This window comes from Phaenicophaeus curvirostris, chromosome 20, assembly GCF_032191515.1.
Source record: "Phaenicophaeus curvirostris isolate KB17595 chromosome 20, BPBGC_Pcur_1.0, whole genome shotgun sequence".
NCBI classification, from domain to species: domain Eukaryota; kingdom Metazoa; phylum Chordata; class Aves; order Cuculiformes; family Cuculidae; genus Phaenicophaeus; species Phaenicophaeus curvirostris.
Genome location: NC_091411.1, coordinates 1,993,431 through 2,018,376, shown reverse-complemented (window position 1 = coordinate 2,018,376; position 24,946 = coordinate 1,993,431). Strand labels below are relative to the sequence as shown.

Here is a 24,946-nt window from a genome sequence, read left to right as displayed (position 1 = left end):
TTTCCTATTTCCAACAATTTTTTTGCTCCCAGATTAATCCACTGACCTACTTGGTGGGATGAGAAACACTAAGGGACATAGGGTGCCACAGCATGAGGCATTTAGAAAAGCCATTGATGCTTTTTGTTGAGTTTGTTCTTAGCACTACTTATTTCTAAGAAGCAGACAAAAGTAATTGTTCCGTGTGGAAGTGCTTATTGGTCAACGTCTGCTTCTGGAGCTCACACACGTGCCACCCTGGCTGCTTTCAGAGGCTGTTGTGTAGAATCATAGAATGGCTTAAGTTGGAAGGGACCTTAAAACCCATCCAGTTCCAACTCCCTGCCGTGGGCAGAGACACCTCCCACTGGATCAGGTTGCTCGTGTAACCCTGCTCTTGTTTGCCTGCTTGAAGAAATCAGCTTTCCTGGTGCTGGTCCTGGCAAAGCTCTGTGCAGCTCGGCACAGGAATGTACCTCTTAACCTCAGGCAGAGCGGGTGGATTTCATGAGCAGTTTTCTGCCACATATTTCCTTGTTGGCATAATAACTTGGCTGGATCACTTCTGGAACAGCTTAACAAGCCTCTCCAAAGGGAATGTTTGTCTCTGCAGCGCTGAACCACCCCCCGTATGCTGGGAATCCAGCACGGGCGGTTTTCAGAGAGCTCAGCCTCTTGGTTTGGGCAGGGCTGCTTCAGAGGCAGGTGGACCAAGCGAAGAGATGTCTGTCCTTTTTGGCAGGGCTTTTCTGTTGGTCTCCTAAAGAACTGAATGGCACATTAATAGGAACAGGCGTATTGCTGAGTATAACAATTGAGACATCTCCGGTACGCTGAAGACCATTGTGATGTTTCCTGTTTCTGCCGCTCGCTGCCCTGTGCAAAAGCAAATCAGTATAATCTGCTTTACAATGCACTGTCTTCCTGCTTTAGAAGCTGAGCCTGCTTGATGAGCAGCACGCTGGCCAATGTTTCCAGTGTGACAGGGCTGGCTTCCTCACTAGATACTGTGGGAATTTCCAGGCGCAGGTCGCCGCCTCTGTGGGATCCTGGCCCCTCTGGATGGGTGTGTTTGGCTTTGGGACAGAGAAGAGTGCTCCTGTTTTGCAGCTGGAAGGAGGACGCGCGGGCTGTGAGCCCCAGCCCCAGCCAGGGTGCTGCAAACAAAGACTTTCCATGTGCTGCTTTGCTGTCCCTGGCATGCCAACTTGTTGTGTCTTACAGCCACGAGCTCCAAGATTGTCAGTTGACCTAAGTGTGATTTATGGGGCTTCTGTCCCCCCGTGGCTTCTCCCTGCTGCACCAAGAGCTCTGGGGAGCACCCAGGGCTTGCACCATGCCACATCTCACAGAGGGTGACAAGCTCATCCCCTCTTGGGAGCCAGGCTTTGAACATGTACAGCAGCCTTCCTTTCTCCTCATGCCCCTAAGATCTTAAGAGCTTCTCTTTGGGTGCCTGATGCAGTCCCACCTTCATTGAGTGCATGCAAGGCGCTGGGGAGCAGCATCTGTGCCCTCGCCACAGGCATTGCCAAGGTTGCTTGGGCCATGCAAGGAGGCTGTGGAGAGGAACAGGACTATCTTTCCTCTTCTCCCATCTTTTTGACCCCACACCCAGCACACACCATCCAAATCCTGAAAGCAGCGGTTATTTTCCATGGGTTGAGCCTGGGAGGTGGGCAGAGCCGAGCCAGCGCTGAGAGCTGCTGTTGTGCCATGTGCTGTGTAAACGCCTGCCCCACGTCAGCGTGGGTGCGCAAGATGAGGCTGAGCCACAGAGGGGGACGTGTCCCCACAAAACATGCATCCTCCTCTTGTCTGTGCTGAGTGCACTGCAGCAGCCCAGCCCTGGGGCAGGGAAGGTTCAAGTTACTCAGAAAGACAAGCCAGTCCCCATCATAGTGCATCAGGAGGAAACTGAAATAGCTTCAAGTGAGTTCTTTGTCTCTTGCTTAATTCCTTTTAACATTTCGCTGCATTTGGCTGAGAGTGTGAGTTGTTCAGTTGTCAAAAGAAGGTGTGGAGGTAGCACAGTTTGGGGAAACCAAACCCGTGATTTGCCTGGAGAGCTGGTTGCCGCCTCCCCAGCATGAGGTTGTGCCTCTTTTCTTGTTTTTTGTGGCCTCTGTGGTCCAAGGATCATGTGGCTCCAGGGCACAGAAGGCTCCAGCGCACCAGCCTGACCCTCTGGAGACTGGAAAAAGCTCCAGTGGAAGAAATTCCACCAAACCTAGTTTGTGCTGAAATCTGCGCTCAGATCTGCCCTTCTTGGCTCTGCCATCGCTCTCCTGCCTCCCCTTGCGCCTCGCTGGTGATTGGCACCAGCTCAAGCTCAGCTGCTGGGCTGGGCAGCCAAACTTTTACCTCCTGTTTGCTTCTCTCTAAAGGTGGTTACTAGGAGAAAATGGAATTTGAGCAGTTCCTTAGCTGAGGTTGGCTCCTAACTTGCTGGGTCCTGTAGGCACTGGGCTTCTTGCCCCTAGAACTGGCAGAGGCTTCCCAGGGAGGGGGTGGAGTCCCCATCCCTGGAGGGTTTAAAAGACAGGTAGAAGAGGTGCTCAGGAATCTGGTTTAGTAGTGGACAGGTACGACTGGGCTTAATAATCTCAAAGGTCTTTTCCAACCTAGTGATTCTTTGTGTAGCCCTGAGCCTCAGAGGGACAGGAGCTGCTGGTGGTGGAAGTTGCTGATCACAAAGATTGATAGCTTAATGGAGAGGAATTTAGGAAGAACTTCATTCTGATGGTTGTGGGCTTTGTTGGGGTCATTTGGTATAGCAGAAGGTATAAATAGAGGCCCAAGAGAAGTGGGGTAATTCCCAGGGTTGTTAAACTCCAACATCACCTTTCTTTGCTGAGAGTGCATGTGTCCAGAGGGTGACTTGCTCCTCACATCAGCTGGGAAAGCCAGATTAAAGCTCCTGAGGGAAAGTGGCTGAGACGTGTTGAACTTCGGCAATGTGCTTTGCAAGGCAGCCTGGAGAGCACTGGTCATGGTGCAGGGAGGAGCACAGAGCCCAGCTGAGAACGTGGGGATGTGTTGTACTCTGACCACCTGAGAAGCAGAGGGGGTTGGTGGACTCATGGTGTGTCAGCAACAGGCTGAGGTCCTGCCTCCAAAACCTCCCTCATGGAGGAAAGCACTGGCTAAGGGCCTCCCATCAGAGGCTTTGGCTTAACAAGAAAAATGCTCCCTGTTGGTCCTGCCAGGATTTTTGGAAGAAGGTGCTGGAAGAGCTCAGGCAGAGCCATGGAGAGTGATGAATGGTTCTTCTGTGGTGCAGACATGAATCTCGGGCTCCTAGCCAGGCCTGTTCAGCATCTGCTCTTGGGCCCCTTCTGGAAGTGAAGACTTGGAAGGTCAACATTGGAGCCCTTTGGCTGGCAGCCTTGGGGCCAGGCTGCTTCCCTGACCTTGGCATCACCCAGGGTGGAGAAGATGGAAACTTATGAAAAGACACAAGGACTCATCATCCAAGGATCCACAGTAGTGCTCCTGGTGGTGCTGGGCTCCAGCAGCTGCTGTGGCACGGTGCCCTGGTGTCCCCATAGTGATGTTCCAGCCCATATTGTGTACTAAAAGTGAAGCTGGCAGTGGAGGCAGCGATCCCCCAAAGGGCACCTGGAAGAGACATCCAACAAATTGCTCCAGGCCACCGATCTTCTCCATGGGCTTTGCAGTGCCCATGGGGTGACTCAAGAGGCATCTGGCTCCCTCAATGGGTCATAGCTTTTATCTTGACATTAGGGCTGCTGCCTGCAGCAGAAGAATCGCTTCCCTCTGGGGAACAGGGTGTTTCCACTGCGGTGCAGAGCTGGATCCCACCGTTAGCGCAGCTCAGGCACTTGACATGAAGCAGAGCCTGTGCTGACACTGCTGAGAATGGAATCTGTATCCATGCCCGGCCTGCAGAGCTGAGCTCATGCAGAGATAATGTCATTAAAAGGGTTACAGAAGCCGCAGCCCAGCGGTGCTGTGTGCTCCCAAGGGCAACGCTGGTGCTTAGCACGCTGGTGTGAAGGAGCGAGCTGGCTTCAGGAGACTGTCCTGCTTCAGAGCTGAGGTGACCCTGTCCTGTGACAGGTTCACGTCCTCCTGCGAGGCTAATGTAAGGGACAGTCATGTCTCTCCAGCAGGGATCAAAGAGCAGGGCAAATCTTCAGGAATACCTACTTGTTGGGGACAGAAGCTCAGCCTGCAGGAACCAGCCTGGTGGAGCAGCTGGAGCATAAGGCATCCCCTAGGATAGCTGGCAGCAAGATGGGAAGCTGAAATGGGTTGCTCCATGACTTAGGAAGACATGCATCACAATGTTGATCATTGCATTGACTCCAGCACCATCTCCATTCCCAAAGCCGTGGAAGTGCAAGTCCCTTGGCCAGGTCTCCTGAGTGATGCCACGTTGTCGGGAGCTTGGGGAATTTACCCTCAGCCTGATGGAGCAGGATGAGCTCTCCCCCACCATCCCCATGTCAGCTTCTTCTCATCACCCTGGGATTTGGCTCTTTCTCCTTGGAAAGGCACTGACCCAAATCACCGGCACTGGGACAGACAGCCCTAGACAGAGCTACTGCCAGCTTTGGGGCAAGAATCATAGAATCACCAGGTTGGAAAAGACCCACTGGATCATCGAGTCCAACCGTTCCTGTCAATCACTAAACTGTGTCCCTCAGCGCTTCGTCCATCTGTCCCTTAAACACCTCCAGGGAAGGTGTCTCAACCACCTCCCTGGGCAGCCTCTGCCAGTGCGCAATGACCCTTTCCATGAAGAAGCTAGGAATAAGCAAGGATGTAGGAACAGGAGCTGCTCTGGTTAGTTTTCCTGGGAGCGAGGGGTCCAGAGAGGTTAGATGGGAGAGACCTGACCCCGGTGCCCAGGATGGGCACAGTGGGGCCTCCGCAGCCCCCAGGGAGGAATCAGGCTGTGCAGGTTGGGCAGAGGAGCCTCTAAAAGACACAAACCCTTTTTTTCCAAAAGGGCAAACCCAAAGGAGAATCCATGGTAGGGTGGGGAGGCCCTGGCCCAGGTTGCCCAGAGAGGTGATTGATGCCCCATCCCTGGAGGGGTTCAAAGCCAGGTTGGATGAGGCTCTGAGCAACTGGATCCAGTGGGAGGTGTCCCTGCCCGTGGCAGGGGGTGCAACTGGATGACCGTTGTGGTCCCTTCCAACCTGAACCGTTTCTGATTCTGTGCCAGCACAGTGAGTCCATGCAAGACAGGGTGCAGTGCAGCCTGGCCGGCGCGGCCCCTGCAGATGCAGCATACATCACTCCCGGATCACAGCCTGGCACTGTGGGATAACAACAATGAATATTCATTAATGCTGTCTCTTAGGCAATTCCCCTGCCAGCATCTCTGCTCACAGAAATGCAGTTGTAGCTTAATTTTGATCCTGTTTTTCCTTCTTTCTAGGTTTAGAAGATCGGAAATTCTGCATCCTTTACCTTGCAGAGGTGAGTGTTACTTTCTTCCTAATTAACTTTCTAATGGGAGCTGAACACGTACTGACAACTCTCATCCTTTCTGCTGGGGCAAGGAGCACTGACCGGCCTGGTTTTAACTTCCTTTGTAATTACTTTGCCAGAGGTCTGGAAAGGAAGCGTAACGCCTGTAGCCAGAATATATTAGTAAGAAGTTGCTAAAAGGAATCTGTGAACGGGGAGGCTGGGCAGCACTGGTTTGCTTTTCCCCTTCCTCCTGTGCGCAGTAGGTGGATGTTCCTCCAAGCATCTCACTTTCGATTCATCTTGGGATTCTTTTGCCTGGGGGGCAGATTTCTTTGCCAGCTCTTTTGTCTTTATTTTTTTAGGCTTCTTGTTTTTCTTGCCTTCAAGCACCCAGGTTTGAAGCTCTCAAATAAAATAAGTGAGCTCAATCTAGGAAGCAAAAAATCAGAGCTCTAAAAACACATGTGGCTGGTACATGGCTAAATGCCCTAAACAGATTTGCAATCACTCAGACGTTGGCACAGCTACGTTTGTGCTTTGAAGCAGCCAAGGCGACCGCAAAATTGGTTCACAGTTACTGGACCTATCTGATCATGGAATCATAGAACGGTTTGGGTTGGAAGAGACCATGAAGGACATCCAGTCTAACCCCCATGCAGTGAGCAGGGATATCTTCAACCAGATCAAGTTGTTCAAAGCCCCGTCTAACCTGGCCTTGAATGTTTCCAGGGATGGGGCATCTACACCTTGCAGGGCAACCTGAGCCAGTGCCTCACCACCCGTACAGTAAAGAATTTCTTCCTAAGATCTAGTCTAAACCTCTCCTCTTTTAGTTTAAAACCATTATACCTTGTCCTATCACTACAGGCTCTGCTAAAAAGTTTTTCCCCATCTTTCTTCACAGCCCCCTTTAAATATTGAAAGGCTGCTCTAAGCTCTCCCTGGACTCTTCTCTTCTCCAGGCTGGACAACCCTAACTCTCTCAGCCTCTCTTTACAAGGGGAGGTGTTTCAGGCCTTTGATCATTTTTGCGGCCTCCTCTGGACTCGCTCCAACAGCTCCATGTCCTTCCAGTGCTGAGGACTCCAGAACTGGACACTGGGCCTCAGATGTGGTCTCAGCAGAGCAGCGGGGCAGAATCCCCTCCCTTGCTTGCTGGCCACGCTTCTTCTGATGCAGCCATTGAGTGCTGTGACTTTTTTTCCCTTTTCAAGTGACTTTGCTGTCTTCCTGATTTCAAGGCCTTGTATTTTGATGGGTGGAAATTTGGATCTGGGAAAGATCCCCAGGGCGTAGGGGAGAAAGGCAAACATTGCTCAGCAGCACTGCGAAATAATAAGCTATTGTGAAAGCTGGATGAAAACGTTCAGAATGGAAGTGGTTCACCTTGAGTGGCTGGGATTCGGGCCAAAGCACGACTTGCTGCGTAAGGGTGGGCTGACGAGTTCTCTCGCATATTTTCCTCTTGTTCCTTCCTTGTCTCCTCTGCGTCTTCCTTGGGCAGTCGGGTGGGAGCTGCCTCCTTTGGGGTTTGCTCCGTGCATGTCCCAGTGTAACGTCAGGCTTGTATGATGTCTCCATACCCAGCTGTTCCTGGGCTGTGACTCAAAGTCTGCAATGGGTGTTCGTCGGTGACATCCCAATGGCAGGATGAGGCACTCCTGCATCTTCTCATGCATTTGGAAAAATGCATTTGGAGCCTGGCTTTTAATTTAAAAGCTTTGAGCCCCTAAGTAGAAGTGACCGAAAGAGAGCTGGCTGTGTTTCATGAGATCTTGGGAGGGGAAGACTCTCTTTGTCAAGATGTAATGCTGGGCTTTCTTCTGATGGGCTTAAATGACTCTCGGCTCCGGTGACCGAGACCTGTGGCATCTATTGCAGATGAAGTGTGGTAGTTGTATAGAAAATGTGAAACATTCACTTTCCTGCATGCATGCTCGCCATGATTATGGGGTTCTACAAACTCCTCCTTCTTCCTCCTGTCCACCCGAAGTATTTTGGAGAAGGCTGCAAGCAGAGCAGGAGCTTCCCAACCCGTGGTGACCAGCAGGTTGTCCATGTGCTTATGCTCCAGGATGGGTTGGCTGCACCCACCCTGCACTGTGCCAGCTCACAGCTTCCAGGTGATGTTGGGGCAGCACCTGACTTGAAGGGTCATCCTGCTGAGTAGGACATTGCCTCCTGGAACCCATGGGCTTCCTCTGAGGCTGGTGGTCTCCACTGAGCTAGGGAGATGAGGCTGACGTGAGATCTGCTGGTGAATAGGTGGAGAAATGAGTCTCCAATGCTGTGGTTTGGCTGGGTCTTTCCTGCAAGGAAAGGAGAAGGTGGATTTTACGTGTCCGCGATGAGTGCACAGCATGGGTAGAAACAACAGGCGTCAGGGGAACAGTGCACTTCAGCTTTAAGTCTCACCAGACTCTCCAGCAATGGGCAGTTTTGGTTTGAAAGGGGAAGCTGAAAGCGGGGGATGTGCCTGTGAGTCAGCAGCGAGCTAGGGTAGGATGGCACCCTCCTGACTTCCCCACAGCTTCTCTTCTTGGAAACGGTGATCTTCAGTCCTGAGAGCCACGTGGAGCAGGTGACCAGGATACAAAGACACGGCCTGGTGGTTAAAGCATGAGAGCAGAAACCTCTCATTTTGGCAGTGTGGGGTTGTGTGGCTCTCAATGAACCATCCTTGGTGGAAATAGACCTCAGCTGAATGGCAACAGGCTCTTAAACGATGGGATGCTCTTTGTGGGAGCCAGCCTGCGAGCATTTGAGCATCATCTTCTTGCAGAGAAGCTAAGAAGAGAGTCACCTTCAGGTCATGCCTCTTTTCTTCTTTTCGGGAGCACATCTTTAATTACAGGGTTGGGGAGGTGTCAGCAGGAGGTTTTAAGTCTTGGCAACCTGTCGAGGGAGGGGACGGTTGCCTCAAAGTCATCCTGGAGGCTGGCTGCACACAGAGGCATTGCAGGGGGCTTGGATGCCTCGCCGGGCTATGGGAGCACCAGTTTGTGGTGTTTGGGATGTTTTTGCAGTGGGGTGGATTCCCAGCATGGCCTGCTGATGGATGAAAGCTGGGATTTGGGCTTGGTGAAGTGGCACTCCCATGTTGCTGTGGGGTGAGGGGTCTCCAGGCCAGCCCGTTGTGGCTCTCCCCGTTGCCTGATGGACGCGGTGTCCACTGGGTGCCAACGCCTGGCTGTGCGATGTCCTTTTGCTGTGGTGCAAGGCTCATCCTCCTTCCCAGCTGTGGGAATGAGACGGTTTCCCTCTGCAAGGATGGCTTTCCCACAAAGGGGCTGGCTCTGCTTCGGAGTAAGCATGGAGGGAGGCTCGGGAGAGCATGCTGGGCAGAGACTGCTGGTACCCTTGGGGTCCCAGTGATGTCGTGCAGCAGTGCTCAGTGGCTGGATCCTGCTGGCTGGGTCCCTGTGACTGCTGCTGGCAGCTGGAAAGCTTTGAATAAGCATGCGTAAGGGGAGGATACTTGCGTGGACATGGCCTTTTTGTCCCATGTCACCCTGAGGGGTCTCTCCCCATCCTGATCTGCTCCTGCCCTGCTCTTTGCAGCCAGTGCTCCATCCCTGGGCTTGCCAGCAGCACTTTATCCTATGGGAGCTTTTTGCTGGCTCAGCTCTGCTGACTGGTCCTCTCTGGAGAGGAGGTGAAGGGTCTGAGGTGTTTGGTGGTCAACGTTATCGAAGCTCTTCTGTCGCCGTGATCTGAGCAGACACATCTATTATTCTGTCATGATGGGGTCTGGGAGGCTGGTAGAAGCTCTCCTTTTGCTGTTTCTTACCCACGAATTGTTCACAATGAGCACTAATGTATTTAGTGCTGCTGTGAGTCGAGGGAGCCTGTGGGGCTGGGCTGATGCTATGTTTGCTGTAGGAATAGCTCTTTGCCAAGGTATTGAGGCACATCTCCTGCTTCTTCTCATTTGGAAGGTTTGTGAGCCATGTTCTGACCCAGAAGGTCACATTTTTGCATTTGGATCTGGCATGATCCAAACTAAAAGTGTGTTTCGATGTCTGTGAGTTGCTTGATGTATTTTAAACAGGAAAGAAAATTCCAGCCTTCAGGGAGACTGGAATGTCATTAAAAAGCTCCTGCTAGTCATCCTGTCTAATCACATGTGAATAAATCACTCCACTGAGTTTTTCTCAGCCTGGAGAAGAGGAAGCTCCAGGCAGATCTTAGAGCAGCTTCCAGTGCTGAAAGGGGCTCCAGGAAAGCTGGGGAGGGGCTCTTGGTCAGGGAGTGCAGGGACAGGATGAGGGGTAACGGTTTTCAGCTGAAAGAGGGGAGATTGAGATGAGATCTTAGGAAGAAATGTTTTGCTGTGAGGGTGGGGAGGCCCTGGCCCAGGTTGCCCAAAGCAGAGGTGGCTGCCCCATCCCTGGAGGTGTTCCAGGCCAGGTTGGATGGGGCTTGGAGCCCCTGATGCAGTGGGAGGTGTCCCTGTCCATGACGGGGGTGGGACTGGATGCGCTTTGAGGTCCCTTTCAACCCAATCCATTCTGGGATTCTAAATCCCGTGCATTATGGTTATTTACAGTCAGAAGGCAAGCAGGAATCTATTTAGCCTGGTGTAGGTTACAGCAGAAGGAGGATTTATTTTACAGGCTCTTGCAGTGCTTGGAGGTCATGAGTGCAGGTGGCCCCAATCCTGGTGGGGCACGGGGACTCCTGGAAGGGAAGGGCTAATTATAGGCTGGTGTTGGAAAGAATACAGAACCAGAGGAAGGTTCTCCACTGAGCTATCTAGTCATGCTAGTGGAGGTTAGGGGCAGCTGTGATAGTCCCAGCATATAAACAAACCAGGATTTTGGAAGTGAGGGTAGTACCATTCAATCTGAGGAATGCTGTGCATGCCTACATTGGAATAATCTTCCCAGGGAAGTGGTAGATTCCTTGGCACAGGACTCTTTTAAAGCTCAGCTTGATAGGGCTCTGGGCTTTCTTATTTAAACTATACATCGCCTAAAAAGGTTGGACCAGATGATCTTTGAGGTCCCTTCCTACCCGGCGTTTTATGATTCTGTGATACCTCAAAGCTTGTCTAATTTTTCCATTTGCCAATGGGTCTGTGAGAAAGAGCCACCGATGTGTGCAAACCCCTTCTAGAATACGTTTCATAAGTCCAAATGAAGCAGTTCAAAGTCAGTTGAGTGGACCCCACCTGTGAAAGCTTTGGGCTGGTTCAGTGTGGCCCCGTGTGTTTGCATCTGAGAGAATCTGGAGTGTGGGAGACATGCTGTTCCCCACAGAGCACATCCACCTCGATTGATGACGGGTGTAAAACCTGACAAAAGACAACATTTTCTGTGTCATGGGAATTAGTAGTCTCACAGGGAGCCAGTCCAGAGATGGGAATGTGGTCCAGGGCTATATTGAAACCCTTCCCTGCTCCAGAAATGTCCTGCTGATAGGAAAGTGCAGATCAGGGGTTTATTGCGCTGTTAGAAGTTTTTGATTCAAACCCAACGTATTCAGATCAAATTGACTTCTAATCAAGTGGATCCATAGGTTTTTGATTTGAAAATCACCAGCAAAATTCATTTAGTTTCTCTGGAAGTTTTCATCTACAAACACTGGATTTTCTCTTGGGAAACTGCTCCAACAGAAAATCTTTCCAGCAGCAACTTCTTTGCTTGCTGTTATGAGCATACTTAGAGATCCAAGCAAATTAATGCTGTGGGTCTTTGCTTGGTCTTGTTTCATGCATTCTAACTCTACACAGGAGATCCTCTAGGCAAGTGTCAGAAATGACAGTGTCCCCTCCTGTTCCCCCACCCCATGCCCTGGCTCCCTGCTGACACAGCGCTGCACCCGTAGGCTCCCCTGTGGACACTGTTTCTGTTTGCATCCTTGAACTGTGTCCTGGTTGTTGGAAAGGGTGCACTTTGAAGAAATGCTCTTTAAACTGGATGGCAACTGTAAGGATGGACAATATTGAGGCTTGCATAAATGTGTGTGACTCCAGAGTCTTCACTGGAGATGTCCCAGCTTGGTCCATGGGTGAATTAGTGTCTCAAAGCATTCTTAGAATGATAGAATCATTAAGGTTGGCAAAGACCTCTAAGCTCATCCAGTCCAACCATCAGCCCAACACACCTGTGTCACTAAACCATGTCCTGAAGGGCCATGTCTACACATTTTTTGAACCCCACCAGGGATGGAGACTCCACCACTGCCCTGGGCAGCCTCTGCGAGGGCTTCAGTAAAGAAATATTTCGTAATATCCAATCTAACCCTCTCCTGGCACGACTTGAGGTCATTTCCTGTCGTCCTGTCCCTTGTTAGTTGGGAGAAGAGCCCAGAACCCATCTCACTACAGTCTCTTTTCAGGTAGTTGTAGAGAGTGACAAGGTCTCCCCTCAGCCTTCCCTTCTCCAGGCTAAACAGCCCCAGGCCCCTCAGCATCTCCCAGATCCCTGGGGCTCCAGACCCTTCCCCAGCTCCATTCCCTCCTCTGGATGTGCTCCAGCCCCTCGGTGTCTTTCGTGGAGTGAGGAACCCAAGACTCTACCCAGGATTTGAGATGCAGATTCACCAGTGCAGAGTGCAGCAGGATGACCCCTTCTCTACTGCTGGCCACCATGTGGCTGACCCAAGCCAGGATGCTGTTGGCCTCTTGGCCACCACTGTGGTCACATTTCCCAGATGCTGGCAAATAGAAGAGCTGATCTGATGCAGTTACAGTGATGGGGAGGTTTTTAAAAGGGTCAGTGGGTAAATTTGGAGGGGAACTGCTGTTCCCCTGGGGCTGACTGCACAGGCTGGAGCTTGCTCGCTTTGGGGCTATGCTGAGCATGTGGGTGATGGATGGATTGCTCTGGGGCTGTGTTTGCAGCGGGTGGTGAGCTCAGTGTTACTGTCTCTGGGCCTCCTTAGCTCAGAGGCCTCTCGCCTGAGAGGAAAGGGCATTCTGTTCTCTGTTTGCCAGACTGCTGTGTGCATGGGAGCCCCATGTCTGGCTGGTCTCAGGGCTGAGGGTTCCTGGGAAGGCTGATATCTGATGAGCCATGTAAGGACAACGTGCTGGCCTGTGAAGACAGACCAAGACCTGTGTCCTTGTGTGCTGCTCCAAAGTGGATGGAAAATGTTCTTCAGGCTGGCTTTTCCTCCTAGAGGCTTAGCATCCTCCAGGCTGTGCCATGATGCAGTGCTCCGTGTCATCGCTCCTCCATCTTCTCCCTCCTTAGCAGCAGCATCTCAGTGCAACAGGATCTGATTGGCCTGGAGAGGACCATGAACTAGCAGCGCCACTTGACTGTCTTGGTGCCTGTTCTCATCCATGGGTGTCTGTAGGTCAATGAAAAACCCATTTACTAAAAGTCAGCCCTTGGTGTCACAGGAAGGATGGACACATCTATCCTTCACCTTTATCTACAGAGCATCCCTGACCTCCAAACAAGCCACACGGCAACAAGCTACACTTCTTTGTTCCTGTGCCCTGCAAACAGCAGCTCCATGCACATCATCTGCTTGAGCACCCATGAGATCCTGTCACCTTTTGGTCACCTTAGCTTTTAAACAGGGCCCCTGCTGCTGCTGCCAGTGTTTGTGTTTTGGGCACCGCTAGTGTGCCCAGCAGTCCAAAAACCGCAGGAAGAGATGTGGTCTCCCCCAGCACAGCTTAGCACGGCAGCAGACTGAACTTTCTCATCAGACCTAGCTCCATGGGTCATGAAATAACCAGCCAGGCATTGCCTGTGTTTTGTGCACAGGATATTCCCAGGGCCTGCTGTTTCGCCGGTGGAAGGTTTGCTCTGCGATTTAAAAGCTATTGTAGTCTGGAACCTGTTTCCGAGGTACTTCCCCTCTGGGATCTCTGCTGGGTTTGGCTATGGACCAACGCTCTGAATGTTCGAGGCCAGGGGCTGGGCAGAGCTGAGCTGGGCTGCAAGACCTGTCCCTGAACCACTTTGCCATGAACCCTGCAGGGGAGAGGAGTCTGGGGAAAGGAGCAGAAATGTGACCTGGGGTGGGGAACATCCACCCAGTGACCTGACCACCTGCTGGGAATGTGTCTGCTGACACAGGCTGGGAAGGTGGCAGTGGGATGAGAACAACCGCTGGTCAGGTCTGGTTATGAAGTTCAAAGCTTTGAGATGTCAGGCTGAGTCTGACTCGTTATTGTTATCTCTTTGCTTTGCAGAGACCTGCAGAGCCACCTTCGTGTACCATGAGCTGTTGTGCTGGGTCCTGCATGGAGGGGCAAGTCTGCAGCATGGGGTGTTGGTGTGTAGGGTCTAGAGGTCCTTCCTGTGAGGTGGTACCGTCCTCCAGGAGGTCCTCAGCTGATCTATGGGCTGCAGAGTCAACAGCACCACTTTGATTGGTGTCTGCAGTGGTAACCAGGAGCTGTGCCTGGCCAGACCCTTTGTCTCTCATCCCCCCAAGCTTCTGGGCACTGTGGCGCTGGAGCTCAGCCTGGGGGACCATCTGTGGGGCTGAGCTTTTCCCATGGAGAAAACCAGACCTTTTCCTGCTGTAACAGGCCTTGTGTTGATTAGTCTGGGTCTTCCTCTGCCATACGTGCCCAGGGTTTTCCTCCTGCTCTCCCATGGGCAGCACTGGCGTGGGGTCTCGTGCTGCTGTGGGGTCCAGCACTGCCCAGGAGCCGTGTGCTCACTGGAGATTCCCGTGCCAGCCGGCACGCAACACCTGCGATAACATGTTTTTCAAACCGTTGGGGTTGAAGGCAGTCAGAAAGCAACTGGCAGCCACTTCAGTCGCTCCCTTTATCTGGTCGCAAACGCCCCCTTCACGCCATCTGCATCCTCCTTTCCCAGCACTGTGAGATTAAACCCTGTTTTCTCTCTGTAAATATTGGCAGGCGAAGCGGCAGCCTCCCTGAATGAAAACAATAGTGGGGAGGCCGGTTCCCAGAGCAAGCCCTGAGCGAGGCAGCATGCACAGGGCAAGGCACAGCCCTGCTACTCACCGACCTCCCTGCTCCACAGCCTTCCTCGTGCATGGAAGTGCTGAGCTGGGTGGCTAAGTCTTCTGGCAGGGGCTGGACTCCAGGGTTATGTGCAGGGCTTTATCCCACTTTTGATGGTTGAATTGGGTGAGCTTAGAGGTCTTTTCCAACCTTAATGATTCTATGATTCTATCTATATGTGTCTGCCCTCTGTGGCTGCATCCCAAAGGATTTTGCAAGTAGGAACCTGTGCTTCAGAGGCAGCTGAAGGTGTTCATTCCCTATGGGTTGGCTAACACAGTTGTGCATTGTTTGGGGGAGCAGGTTGATGGGAGAGGGAGAAGCAGGGCTCTTCCCTTGGGAAATGTGCATGGGAGAGGTTAAAAAGTACTGAGAAGGAATAAAGTGATGAGATCTTGCTGCTGTAGCACAGAAATGATAGTAAAATATATACAGATTGGATAAATGTAATTTTGGCTCTTCAGGTCAGCCTTGCCTAAAATCATAGAATCATGGAATGGTTTGGGTTGGAAGGGACCTCTCAAAGCCCATCCAGTCCCACCCCTGCCATGGGCAGGGACACCTCCCACTGGATCCAGTTGCTCCAAGCCCCATCCAACCTGGCCTTGGACACCTCCAGGGATGGGGCAGCCACCACTGCTCTGGGCAACCTGGGCCACAGCCTCCCCACCTTTATCATGAAGAATTTCTTCCTAATGTCTAATCTAAATTATCCCCCTCCCAATTTAAAGCCATTTCCCCTCATCCTATCCCTCTATGCCCTTGTAAAATGTCCCTCCCCAGCTTTCCTGGAGTGCCTTTCAGGTACTGGAAGGATGATAATACCCAGGACACGCACCAGGGCAGCTGAATTTCTCCTCTGACTTTTGGACCAGAGGACAATCTCCTCTCCTGGCTTCAATATTCCCAGGCTGCTGGGGCTGGGGAGTCTCACCAGCTCACTGAAGCTGAGCCAGGAGGGAGAGGGGCACTTTGCTCTCAGCAGCAAGTGTGGGCTGAGCATCACTTTATGCTAAATTCAATCAAAGAGATGAGGACTGTAATTGAATTGGCAAGGGGCTGCAGAGCAAGGGTAGTTGAGCTGCGCATCTGTTATGAGCAAGGGGATATGAGATGCCCTTGGAATTACTTTAAGCCAAGGGAATTGCATAAGCTTGGTAGGGATGGAGATGCGCAGTAGTTAGAGCTTCGCTGTGGGCACTGGGCTCCTTGCAGCTGTGCCCTAAGTGCAGGGTGGGGAATGCCAGCCTGGATTTCTGGCACAGCACATTGGTGCCTGTCATCTCCTCTGAAAGTCAGAATGATTAGGTGCCTTTCTAGGGCTGAGTTGATATCCCTGTGGTACAGCCTGGTGATCTGCTGGGATGGAGCTGGGAGAGGCTGAGGTGTCTGGGATGGGAAGCTCTGTGATGCTCCTGGGGATGCTGTGAGCATCACTACAACTCAGAATCTGGGGGGCAAGGGGGAGCCCCACCACCCTATGTCTCTGAATCACAAACTTCTCTTCCATTTTGATGATACTCAGTAAGCCTGAGCATGCATTTCATAGAATCATAGAATCACCAGGTTGGAAAAGACCCACCGGATCATTGAGCCCAACCATTAAAACATTTCCAAAGTTTAAGCCTGTTTCTGCTGTAGGAATACATGTGGTGATGTCCAGACATTAGAAAGATCAAATCTTCTCTTTCCTAGAAGTCTCCTTGGAGGAGCAAAGGACTGAATTAGAGATCTCTTTTTCTAGAGGTGACGTGAGAGGTTGGTTTATTTACTGCATTATTAGGGATCTTGGATTAAATGTGAATGAATTAGCTTCCAATGAAAACAGTAGCTTAAATGGTGTGACTAAAAAGCATTTCCCCTCTGGGTTGGGTTGTGTCTCTGGAGTCAAAAGCTGTGAGTTCCTTAGTTCTCACTGACCTTTCTGGGAAAAACAGGCTAGCAGAGACCTGCCCTTCTGGAAGGAAATCCTAGGAGGAAATGAAGGCTTTTTGCATGCCCTTTAGTGGAAGGATCTTTTTTCTTTCTTTGTGATTCTGTCCTAAAGTTCTGCTTTTTATTTTTCCTTTTTATATCTGGCTACAGAAGGAGATGCTCCAGCCTTTGGCATTTCTGGACACTTTAGAAAGCAAGGCCTGCAAAATCCCAGTGGGCAGCAGATGTTACTAATCTTAATTTTCAGCGCAAGTGATGAGTGGTTTAAGGGCTGGGAGACACTTGCCAAGAGAAGAGCAGAAAGGTTTTTAAATGAGTGGGATTTGGCCCAAAGAAAATACCTCAAAGAGGAACAGGACAGGCTGAGAGAGTTGGGGTTGTTAAGGCTGGAGAAGAGAAGGAGAGCCTGGAGAAGAGCAGCTTCCAGTGCTGAAAGGGGCTCCAGGAAAGCTGGGGAGGGGCTCTTGGTCAAGGAGTGCAGGGACAGGACTAAGGGGAGTGGTTTGAAGCTGAATGAGGGGAGATTGAGATGAGATCTTAGGAAGAAGTATTTTGTTGTGAGGGTGGGGAGGCCCTGGCCCAGGTTGCCCAGAGCAGGGGTGGCTGCCCCATCCCTGGAGGTGTTCCATGCCAGGTTGGATGGGTCTTGGAGCCCCTGATCCAGTGGGAGGTGTCCCTGCCCATGGCAGGGGGTGGAACTGGGTGGGCTTTGAGGTTCCTTCCAACCCAAACCATTCTGTGATTCTAGGATCAGAAAGGGCATGTGCTGGGAAGGGCCAGGGCGTGAGGGGAGATGGGCTCAACTGGGATGAAATCCTGTCGTTACTCTCAATCTCTCCCTCCCTGCACGCTTCTCACAGCCAGTGTGTGAGCAGAGCTGGAGCAGCACCCTCCAAACACCTCCTGATGCTTGCTCTGAGTAAGGAGCAGAACAGACAAGGCTGGTCTGGAGCTTCTCTGAAGGTCTGCTTTCCTCCCAGTTCCACCCAGCCCAAAGGCGATTCTTTTCATCAGTTCATGCTACGACTCCTCATTAATGTTTGCGTGCAGCAAAGAGCAATTTCCACCCTCAAAATCAGCTTAGTAGACACGTTTTCACTGGGGTGGCACAGGGTGCAGAACCGCTGGTGCTCTGCCTGTGCCTTGCCACTCCGCTCCTGCTTATTAAGGCAAAAGTCTGCTGCTCTGCAGCCTTTCATTCTCTGTCTGGATTTCACTGTGAAGCTGATTTCCCATCTATTTTGCTTTCTCGTACCTAGAGCGCAGGACATTGGTGCGAGCTCTTCCGTTATACTCACATGCATTTGACACAGTGTGTTGGAAGCAAGTAGTTTGCAAACAAAGCTGGGGCCTGCGACACGCAGCTAATGACCTTCTCTCTGCCTGTGTTTCCTTTACGTCAGAAGTCGGAGTGCTTATTAAGTTTGGAGGCTTACTCCCAGGAGCAGAAGAAGAGGATCTGCTGGTGTCTGGCTGAGAACATCACCAAGCAGCAACATCCGGCATTGGCTCCTACAGAGAACAAGGTAAGCGACCCATGCGGGAGCCCAAAAACCCTGCTTGGAGCATCACGGGTCTCTGCCTGTGACAGGGTCTTTGCTCCAGTGGTGCTTCTGCCCCGTGAGCTGCTTTGGAAGCTGCTTTTTTAGCAGGTGAGGAGTGAGTTTGTATTCTGGCGCTGGTGCTCCTGCAGCTCCCTGCCCTTCTCCGGGAGGCAGTTAGTGCATTTGCATCTGCTGCCCTGCGCTGAGGCAACAAACGGGCTGCTCCTGGTGCCTCTCAGCATCTCTGTTTGGACAACTGAGGTAGCCCAGCATATGGCCACCCCGAGAGCTTGGCTCTAAGATCAGGCTGAATGCAGAGGGAGAGGTTCGGGCCATGATCTCTGGATCCTTGATTAAAAGGCTGAGGTCCTGGGAGCAGTGGTGTGGAGATGTGCTCCTTGTGTGCACTCAGAGAGGCACAAGCTTTTGATCTGGACCCTACAGATGGCCTCAAATACAGAAAGGTCATTTGATGAGTGCTCTTTTTTACACCTAGCGAGGCAGCACCAGCTCTTTTCCCACTCTAAGGAGCTTCAGCCTGGCCCAAGAGCGTTGTCTCTGCAGCACTAACAAAAAAAATATGTGTGTAGAGTGGATTTGATCACTCTGGGTATGTAGTTAACATGGATGCATGGATGTTAGCATTGGCCACCAGCCTGGTGTTGGGGTTGCGGCTGCCAGCACGGAGTTGTCTGGGGTGGTGGCAATCTCTGCTGGAGTCATCTCATGCCCAGGAGGTGGGTTTTGGCCATTGGTGGGTGACCCACTGCTCTAGGAGAAAAGAAACACACTGTGCTGAGTGTTTAAAGAGCTCTAAGTGAGGCAGATGGGGGTCTTCGGGGGAAAATCCACCTGGATACCTCCCCTCGGCTGGTGTGTGGTGATAGAGCAGCTCCTGCCCCACAGTGGTATGTGGATACAGCCTTGGTGCGTGGTCCGGTTTGGCTGGAAGGCAGGCGACCCACTCTTACCATACATTTGGGCAAAAGCAGAAGCAGGCGGCTGCACTGCCGGCTGGATCCAGAGGCAGAGCCACGTGGCTTTTGCTCTGCAGCCTCTCTAACTGGGTCAGTGCAAACATCTCTGCAGGAGACAGAGCCTCCGGATTCCTTTTTCTGCACGTTTCAGACATACTAAAATAGCAACAACATGAAAAGCCTGAGAACCTAGTTAACATCCAAGCCTCTAGAAATGCAAATAGCCCAGGGCAGCCAATTTCATCAGGTGACAAGACTCTACCACGTCTCTTGTTTATCTGCGATATATCTTGTTGGCACGATGCTAGGGCAGAGGGTCTGGTCTGCTGGGCGTGGGGGTGTGGGTGCATGCAATGAGGCTGCTGGGGGTTTGACATGGTCCTGCTCTCAGCTGGCCATAATCCAGCAATGGGTTGGGGGATCATAGAATCACAGAACAGTTTGGGTTGGAAGGGATCTCAAAGCCCATCCAGTTCCAACCCCCTGCCCAGGGCAGGGACATCTCCCACTGGGTCCGGTTGCTCGAAGCTCAACCTGCCCTTGAATGTTTCCAGGGATGGGGAAGCTGCCACTGCTCTGGATCCCTCAGGGCAAAGCCATGCAGGGCCATGTTCAGCCTTGAGCATCTCAAACAGATCCTAAAAGGGGGCATCTTGGTGTCTCTCGGTCATGACACGTGCTCTAGAGCTATTTGAATTTCTGGGTGATATTACTGTTTGCTGTGCCTACCCCAAACTGTGTTCGTAGCAGGGTGTGGGGTTATCCTCCGAGTTTGGCTCTCTGCTTGACCTACAAGCACTGTGATTCCGAGCAAAGTCCTGGGGAGCGTCTGCTCCCTTTGCTACTGAAGGTGCCTGGCTACTGTGCAGGTGAAGAAATACAACAGAAGACAACACAAACCTTTCCAAGGCTTTTCTACAGCTCCCTAGCCAAGAAGGACCTCCTTGGGTGCAGTGGAGAGCCAGTGTTAGTCCTCAAAGGCTGTGACAAGGGGATTTATCTCAGCTTGCCAAAGCTGATGGAAATCCCACTGATGGGAAATGGGACCAGGAGGGAGAAAAGGAGCATGGGAACAAACACCAGGCACTTAAGTGAGCTCGTAGCACCATTTCTCATCCCAGCAAGGTATAAACTACAATTATATAGCAAACCCGATCCTGAAGTGCAAGCAGCAGTGTGGTGGGGAAGGAGGAGCAGTCTTGCATGAGGCTGCAGCTCCCAAGTGGGCTTGTGAGGATGCTTGGTGAGAACACAGGCTCAGAGAAGGGTGGGCAACTGCACACGGGGCTGGGCTGTGGCCAGGAGCCTGACACGGGCGAGTGGCTGATGCGACTGCTGAGACCAGTCTGCACTGCAGCTGGTTTGATGGGCAGACATCCCTGGGGATGCCAGTGCAGTGGGAGGCAGGAGCTGGGAAAATCAGTTGTTTTGTGCTAAGGAGAAGTGATCCATTAGCTTTGCTTGTTGCTTACAAGTCATTTGATACTAGAGCTGTTTAAAGAAAGAGGACAGCGTCTGTGCTCTGTGGACAGACAAAATAAGCTGGAAATATGAGCCTCTGCATGCTGATTTCTGCTCCAAACAGGAATCTGATTTGCAAAGCCTTCCAAATAGCTCCAGCTTGTCAAAAAGCAGCTCATCTCACTGCAGCTCAAGCCTGGCTTATGGGAGCAAGGGCTGGTTCAACTTTGGTGCCAGGCAGAGATGTGCCATGTGCCAGCTGTGCTCCAGAGCTGGAGAAAGGGACTCTGTCCGAGCAGAGAGCAGCTCCTCAGCAGCCTCTGTGGCTGCTGCACCAGCATGAGAGTTGACAATGGTTCTCCTTTCAAATATGTTAATGCTATCCCCGAGTCCTGCCCAGAACAGAGCTGCAATGGGGCAGAGGATCCCCAGCAGGACGGGCACATCTGGAGAGGCCAAACTGATAGAGGAAGGCTGCGTGGTGCCAACTTCTTGGAAATGTGGGAAATCAGACAATGTTTTGGCTTTGGCATGGCACCTTTTGCTTTTCAAGGCCCTCTGGTTCATGCCTGGGTAGGAAAACACGAAGGGTAGGAAAGCACGAAGGGTAGGAAGGTTCTTCTGGCTCAGGGATATGGCTCTGTTGTTGTTGTCACCACCTCCTGGGAGGATGGCATCAAGCCTGGTGGATGCACCATAGATGGGGTCTGCGCTGGCACAGCTGCTGTTCTCAGAGCAACTGATTTTAAAGCAAAGCTGTGCATTTCTGGGAGACTCAAGCATGCGGTGCATGGAGCATCTACTTCTGGAGACAGAAGAAGAGAAAGAAATGTGGGACACAGCTGTGACGGTCCAGTCATGCTCCCAATGGGCTTTTTCTGCCAGAGTCAGTGCAGGGGGAGCTTTGTGGATAATCGTGGCTGTCAGTGTGGTCCAGCTCTCCAGCCCTGGTGCCCAGGAGACATTGGTGGAAGTGGGGCTTTGGTGGCTTCTCTGCTGCCTCTAGAAAACTTGGCTGTGCTTCACCAAGGGATGAACCCATCCTGCCAGCTGCAGTAGGTTGCAGTTGTTGTTCTGTGGATGTTTTCCCCACCTACAAAACCTTCCCCACTCTCATCCTTGGGTCTGGGTGTACCCTGGGAGGCTGCTCACTGCCTCTTGGCTGTGCTAAGCGAGGATCTGCAAAACACGCCACCAGGGTGACCCAGCTTGGTGCGAAATGTCCCCAAATGAGGAGGCGTGGAGCCTGGAGTGGGACTGAGGCTGGTGAGGAAACAGCGGCGGCAATGTGATTATAGTGAGAGCAGCTTTATGAATTAATTGAGTTAGTGAGGCTGCCTCCTTGAGCTGAATAATGACCATCTGCACTGAGCACAGTGCTCTTTTTAACCTTGCATCACTGCACTGGTCCTGTTTCCAGCCTGGCCTCATGATGAATTGCATTAACACTGTTGAAGAGATGGCAGATTGCAGAGCAGGGGCAAGGATGAGGTGCCGGGGCTGGAGCTGCTCCAGCTGGTTTCATAGAATCGTAGAATTGGTAAGGTTGGAAAAGCCCTCTAAGCTCATCCAGTCCAACCATCAACCCAACCCCACTGAGCCTGCTAAACCATGTCCCGCCCTGGCCACGCACTTTTCTGAACCCCTCCAGGGATGGAGACCCCACCACTGCCCTGGGCAGCCTCTGCCAGGATTTCACCACTCTGTCAGTAAAGAATTTTTTCCTAATATCCAATCTAAGCTTCTCCTGGAACAACTTGAGACCATTTCTGTTGTCCTGTCCCTTGTTTCTTGGGAGAAGAGCCCAGCACCCACCTCCCCGCAACCTCCTTTATGGGAGCTGCAGAGAGCAATGAAGTCTTCTCCAGACTAAGCAGCCGCAGGGCCCTCAGCTGCTCCCAGAACCCCTGTGCTCCAAACCCTTCCCTATCTCTGTTCCCTTCTCCAGACAAGCTCCAGCCCCTCAATGTCTTTCTTAGAGTGAGGGACCCAAAACTGAACCCAGGATTCGAGGTGCGGTCTCACCAGTGCAGCGTGCAGGGGGACGATCGCTTTCCTGCTCCTGCTGGTCACCCCATGGCTGATTCCAAGCCAGGTTGCTGTTGGCCTTCTTGGCCACCTGGCCCACTGCTGGCTCACATTCAGCCCTTGTTGCCCAACACCCTCAGGTTCTTCTCCACTAGGCAGCTTTCCAGCCGCTCTTCCTCAAGCCTGGAGTGCTGCATGGGGTTGGTGTGACCCAAATCTGCACAAGTGTGGCTGCTGGGGAAAGATTAGTGACACAACACCCTGCTTATAACAAACATGCTACTATCTCCTGATCCTCACTGCTTGTTTCTTTGTGTCTTCCACACTCAGAATGGCTGATTACTCTTCCTTCTGACTGCGTGACCTGAGATTACCTCGGAGATGATGGCTGGCTGTATCTGAAAGATGTAGATTATCCTTAAGCTAAATGATTATGGACACTTTGTGGTGTGGACTTTGAGTGGGATTCCAGGGATGAGCACTCCCCTCGTTTCTCAGGGAACGTAGAGGATCCTCAGCACTTTTCAGAGCCTGGCCACCAGTCTCACCCATGGCTGCTGATGGTGCGAGCAGGCGTGGACCGATCCTGCGTCGTGGCCCTTCCTGGCTGTTCCTCTGGTCAGGAAGGGCAGGGCTGTTTCTCTCACTATTTAAAGCCTGCTTGACAAGTGCAAGTAAATGTTCTGTCAACAAGAGCAAACAGCGTGTAATCGAGGGATGATGGAAACCAGGGCTGGAGCGGTGGTGCGGGGAGGGCTGCTGCGCCAGAGCTGCAGGCAGAGGGGCGGATACGCTCCCCGTGTGCTGGCCCCGGCACCTGCAGCCTGGGGAAGGGGCAGCAGGGGTGACCTGCCTCTTCTCCCTTGCCCCGAGCACCCTCATGGGTACCCATGTTCCTCTCACTCCCTGTTCCCCAACACCTCGCTGCCTTCAGCAACACCCTTACACCCCTTACACCTTAGTTGGGGTCATTTCCCGTTTGGCTGGTGGCCACGTGCACCCTTGAGCTGGCACAGCTGAGGCACCACTGGCATTGAGGTGGCTGTGACAAGAACTTGTGTTGGGAACAATTGGAGTGAGCATCTTCCTCTCTCATCCAGCGTTCAGGGGGTGCTTTGCCCAGTGGAAGTGTGTTCAGAGTACAATTGGCTCTTTGGTGGGAAGGAGGGGAGGAACTTGTACCTTCTTGCTTTGGTTTTGGCCCGAAGTCCTTTCCATTTTGGTCTTTTCATGGCCAAGGGTGCTGTAAACCTGGATCCTGCTCAGAACGTGCTTTTCTTCCACGATGCCAACATGAGAGACTGGGCAGGGCTGAGCACATCACAACAGTCAGACAGCCAGCCTGACCCTGGCCACACACATTTCCAGTGCCTCACTCCTGCTGTTAGGGTGCTCAGCTGGAGAAGACCTTAAGGTTTATTCTGCCCCAATAAGGGTTAAAGCGTCAGCCCAGCAGCAGTCACCAGCCAGGTTACAAAAGTAAAGCAAATAAGTGTTTTGTTCCACAACAGCGAGCAGAGCCTGGGCTGGAAAAACTTGTTACTGCGGACAGCCAAAGGCTGCTGCCCGACTCTGGGGGCTGTGGGACTGGAGACTCTGCCTCCCCGTGTTTCATGTTCCAGTTCAGCTCTGGAGGAAACTGTTTCTGCAAGAAGTGTCTGTGCCATCAGAGCAAACGGGACTCTTCAATCCATGTTGGTGACCTCAGTGCATGGTGACACATGGATCTCCCCTTCGGCACCCGATGGGCAAAGAGAAGGACAGTGTGGTGGCTTTAATTCAGCTGAGATAGCAGTAGGTGTGAAGCACACTGCAACCATAAAAGAAGCAGATGCGGTTTGATCTACCCCAGACTGGTCCATTCTGAGCCATGTCCTTGCTGGGTTTGTAGCCCTCTTTCATGAGAACAAGCCCCAGATGTAACCAGGGCATTAGAGGCTGTGAAGGGGAATTTTACAGCCCTCTGTGAGGCTTCAAGGCATGTCTCAAATGTCACTGTATGAATTTAAGGGTGCTCTCATGCAGTAGCCTCACTGTTCATTCCCTGCGGTGCAGGCAGGTGAGCCTGGATGGGTGCTGAGGGCTGATCTTTCACCCTCTTTCCCTTCTTGCACACCAGCTGGCTTCCAGCCCTAAGCGCAGGGGCTCAGCACAAAGCCTGAGGAGGCTGGGATTTACTTGGCAGCTTGCGTGGGGTTGGATGGGATGCTGGGTTAGGATACTGGGCTTTTTAGCATCGTCCCTGGCCCCAAGCCCTGGCTCCATCAAGCTTGGTTTCCAGCCCTGCCAGCTCTCGGTGCTGGTGGCATGGAGGTGCCTGAGGCTGCCAGCCCAGGACTGCTGCTCGCTCGGCCCCAGTGCTCACGGGCTCCCAAAGCTCATGCATGCCAGGAGAGAGCAGCGAGGGGTGATGGAGCAGATGGACCAGCTAGGAGCTTTATTTGTCCTTTTGCTTAGCTGGACTCTGAAGCCATTAGGAAAGCAGACCTCTCCCCTCCGGCAAACACCAGCTCCTGTTTCTCTGGCACAGTGAGATGTCCTCCTGGTCACTTCCAGTGGCACTAGCATCCCCCCCAGAGGAGGACAGTGGTGCAGCGGGGGCACGAGCAGCCGCTGGCACTTTGAGCATG

General features: G+C 52.3%; 1 protein-coding gene across 6 annotated transcripts in view; it reads left to right on the top strand.

The window, feature by feature from the left end:
- Positions 1-24,946, top strand: part of RGS3 (regulator of G protein signaling 3) — a 96,095-nt gene that overhangs the window by 49,193 nt on the left and 21,956 nt on the right. For all 6 annotated transcript variants that reach the window (XM_069873060.1, XM_069873058.1, XM_069873061.1 and 3 more), the window contains 2 exons: positions 5,393-5,433; positions 17,710-17,832. In XM_069873060.1, coding sequence (XP_069729161.1) covers positions 5,393-5,433; positions 17,710-17,832 — 164 coding nt within the window. The remainder of the gene's footprint in view (positions 1-5,392; positions 5,434-17,709; positions 17,833-24,946) is intronic.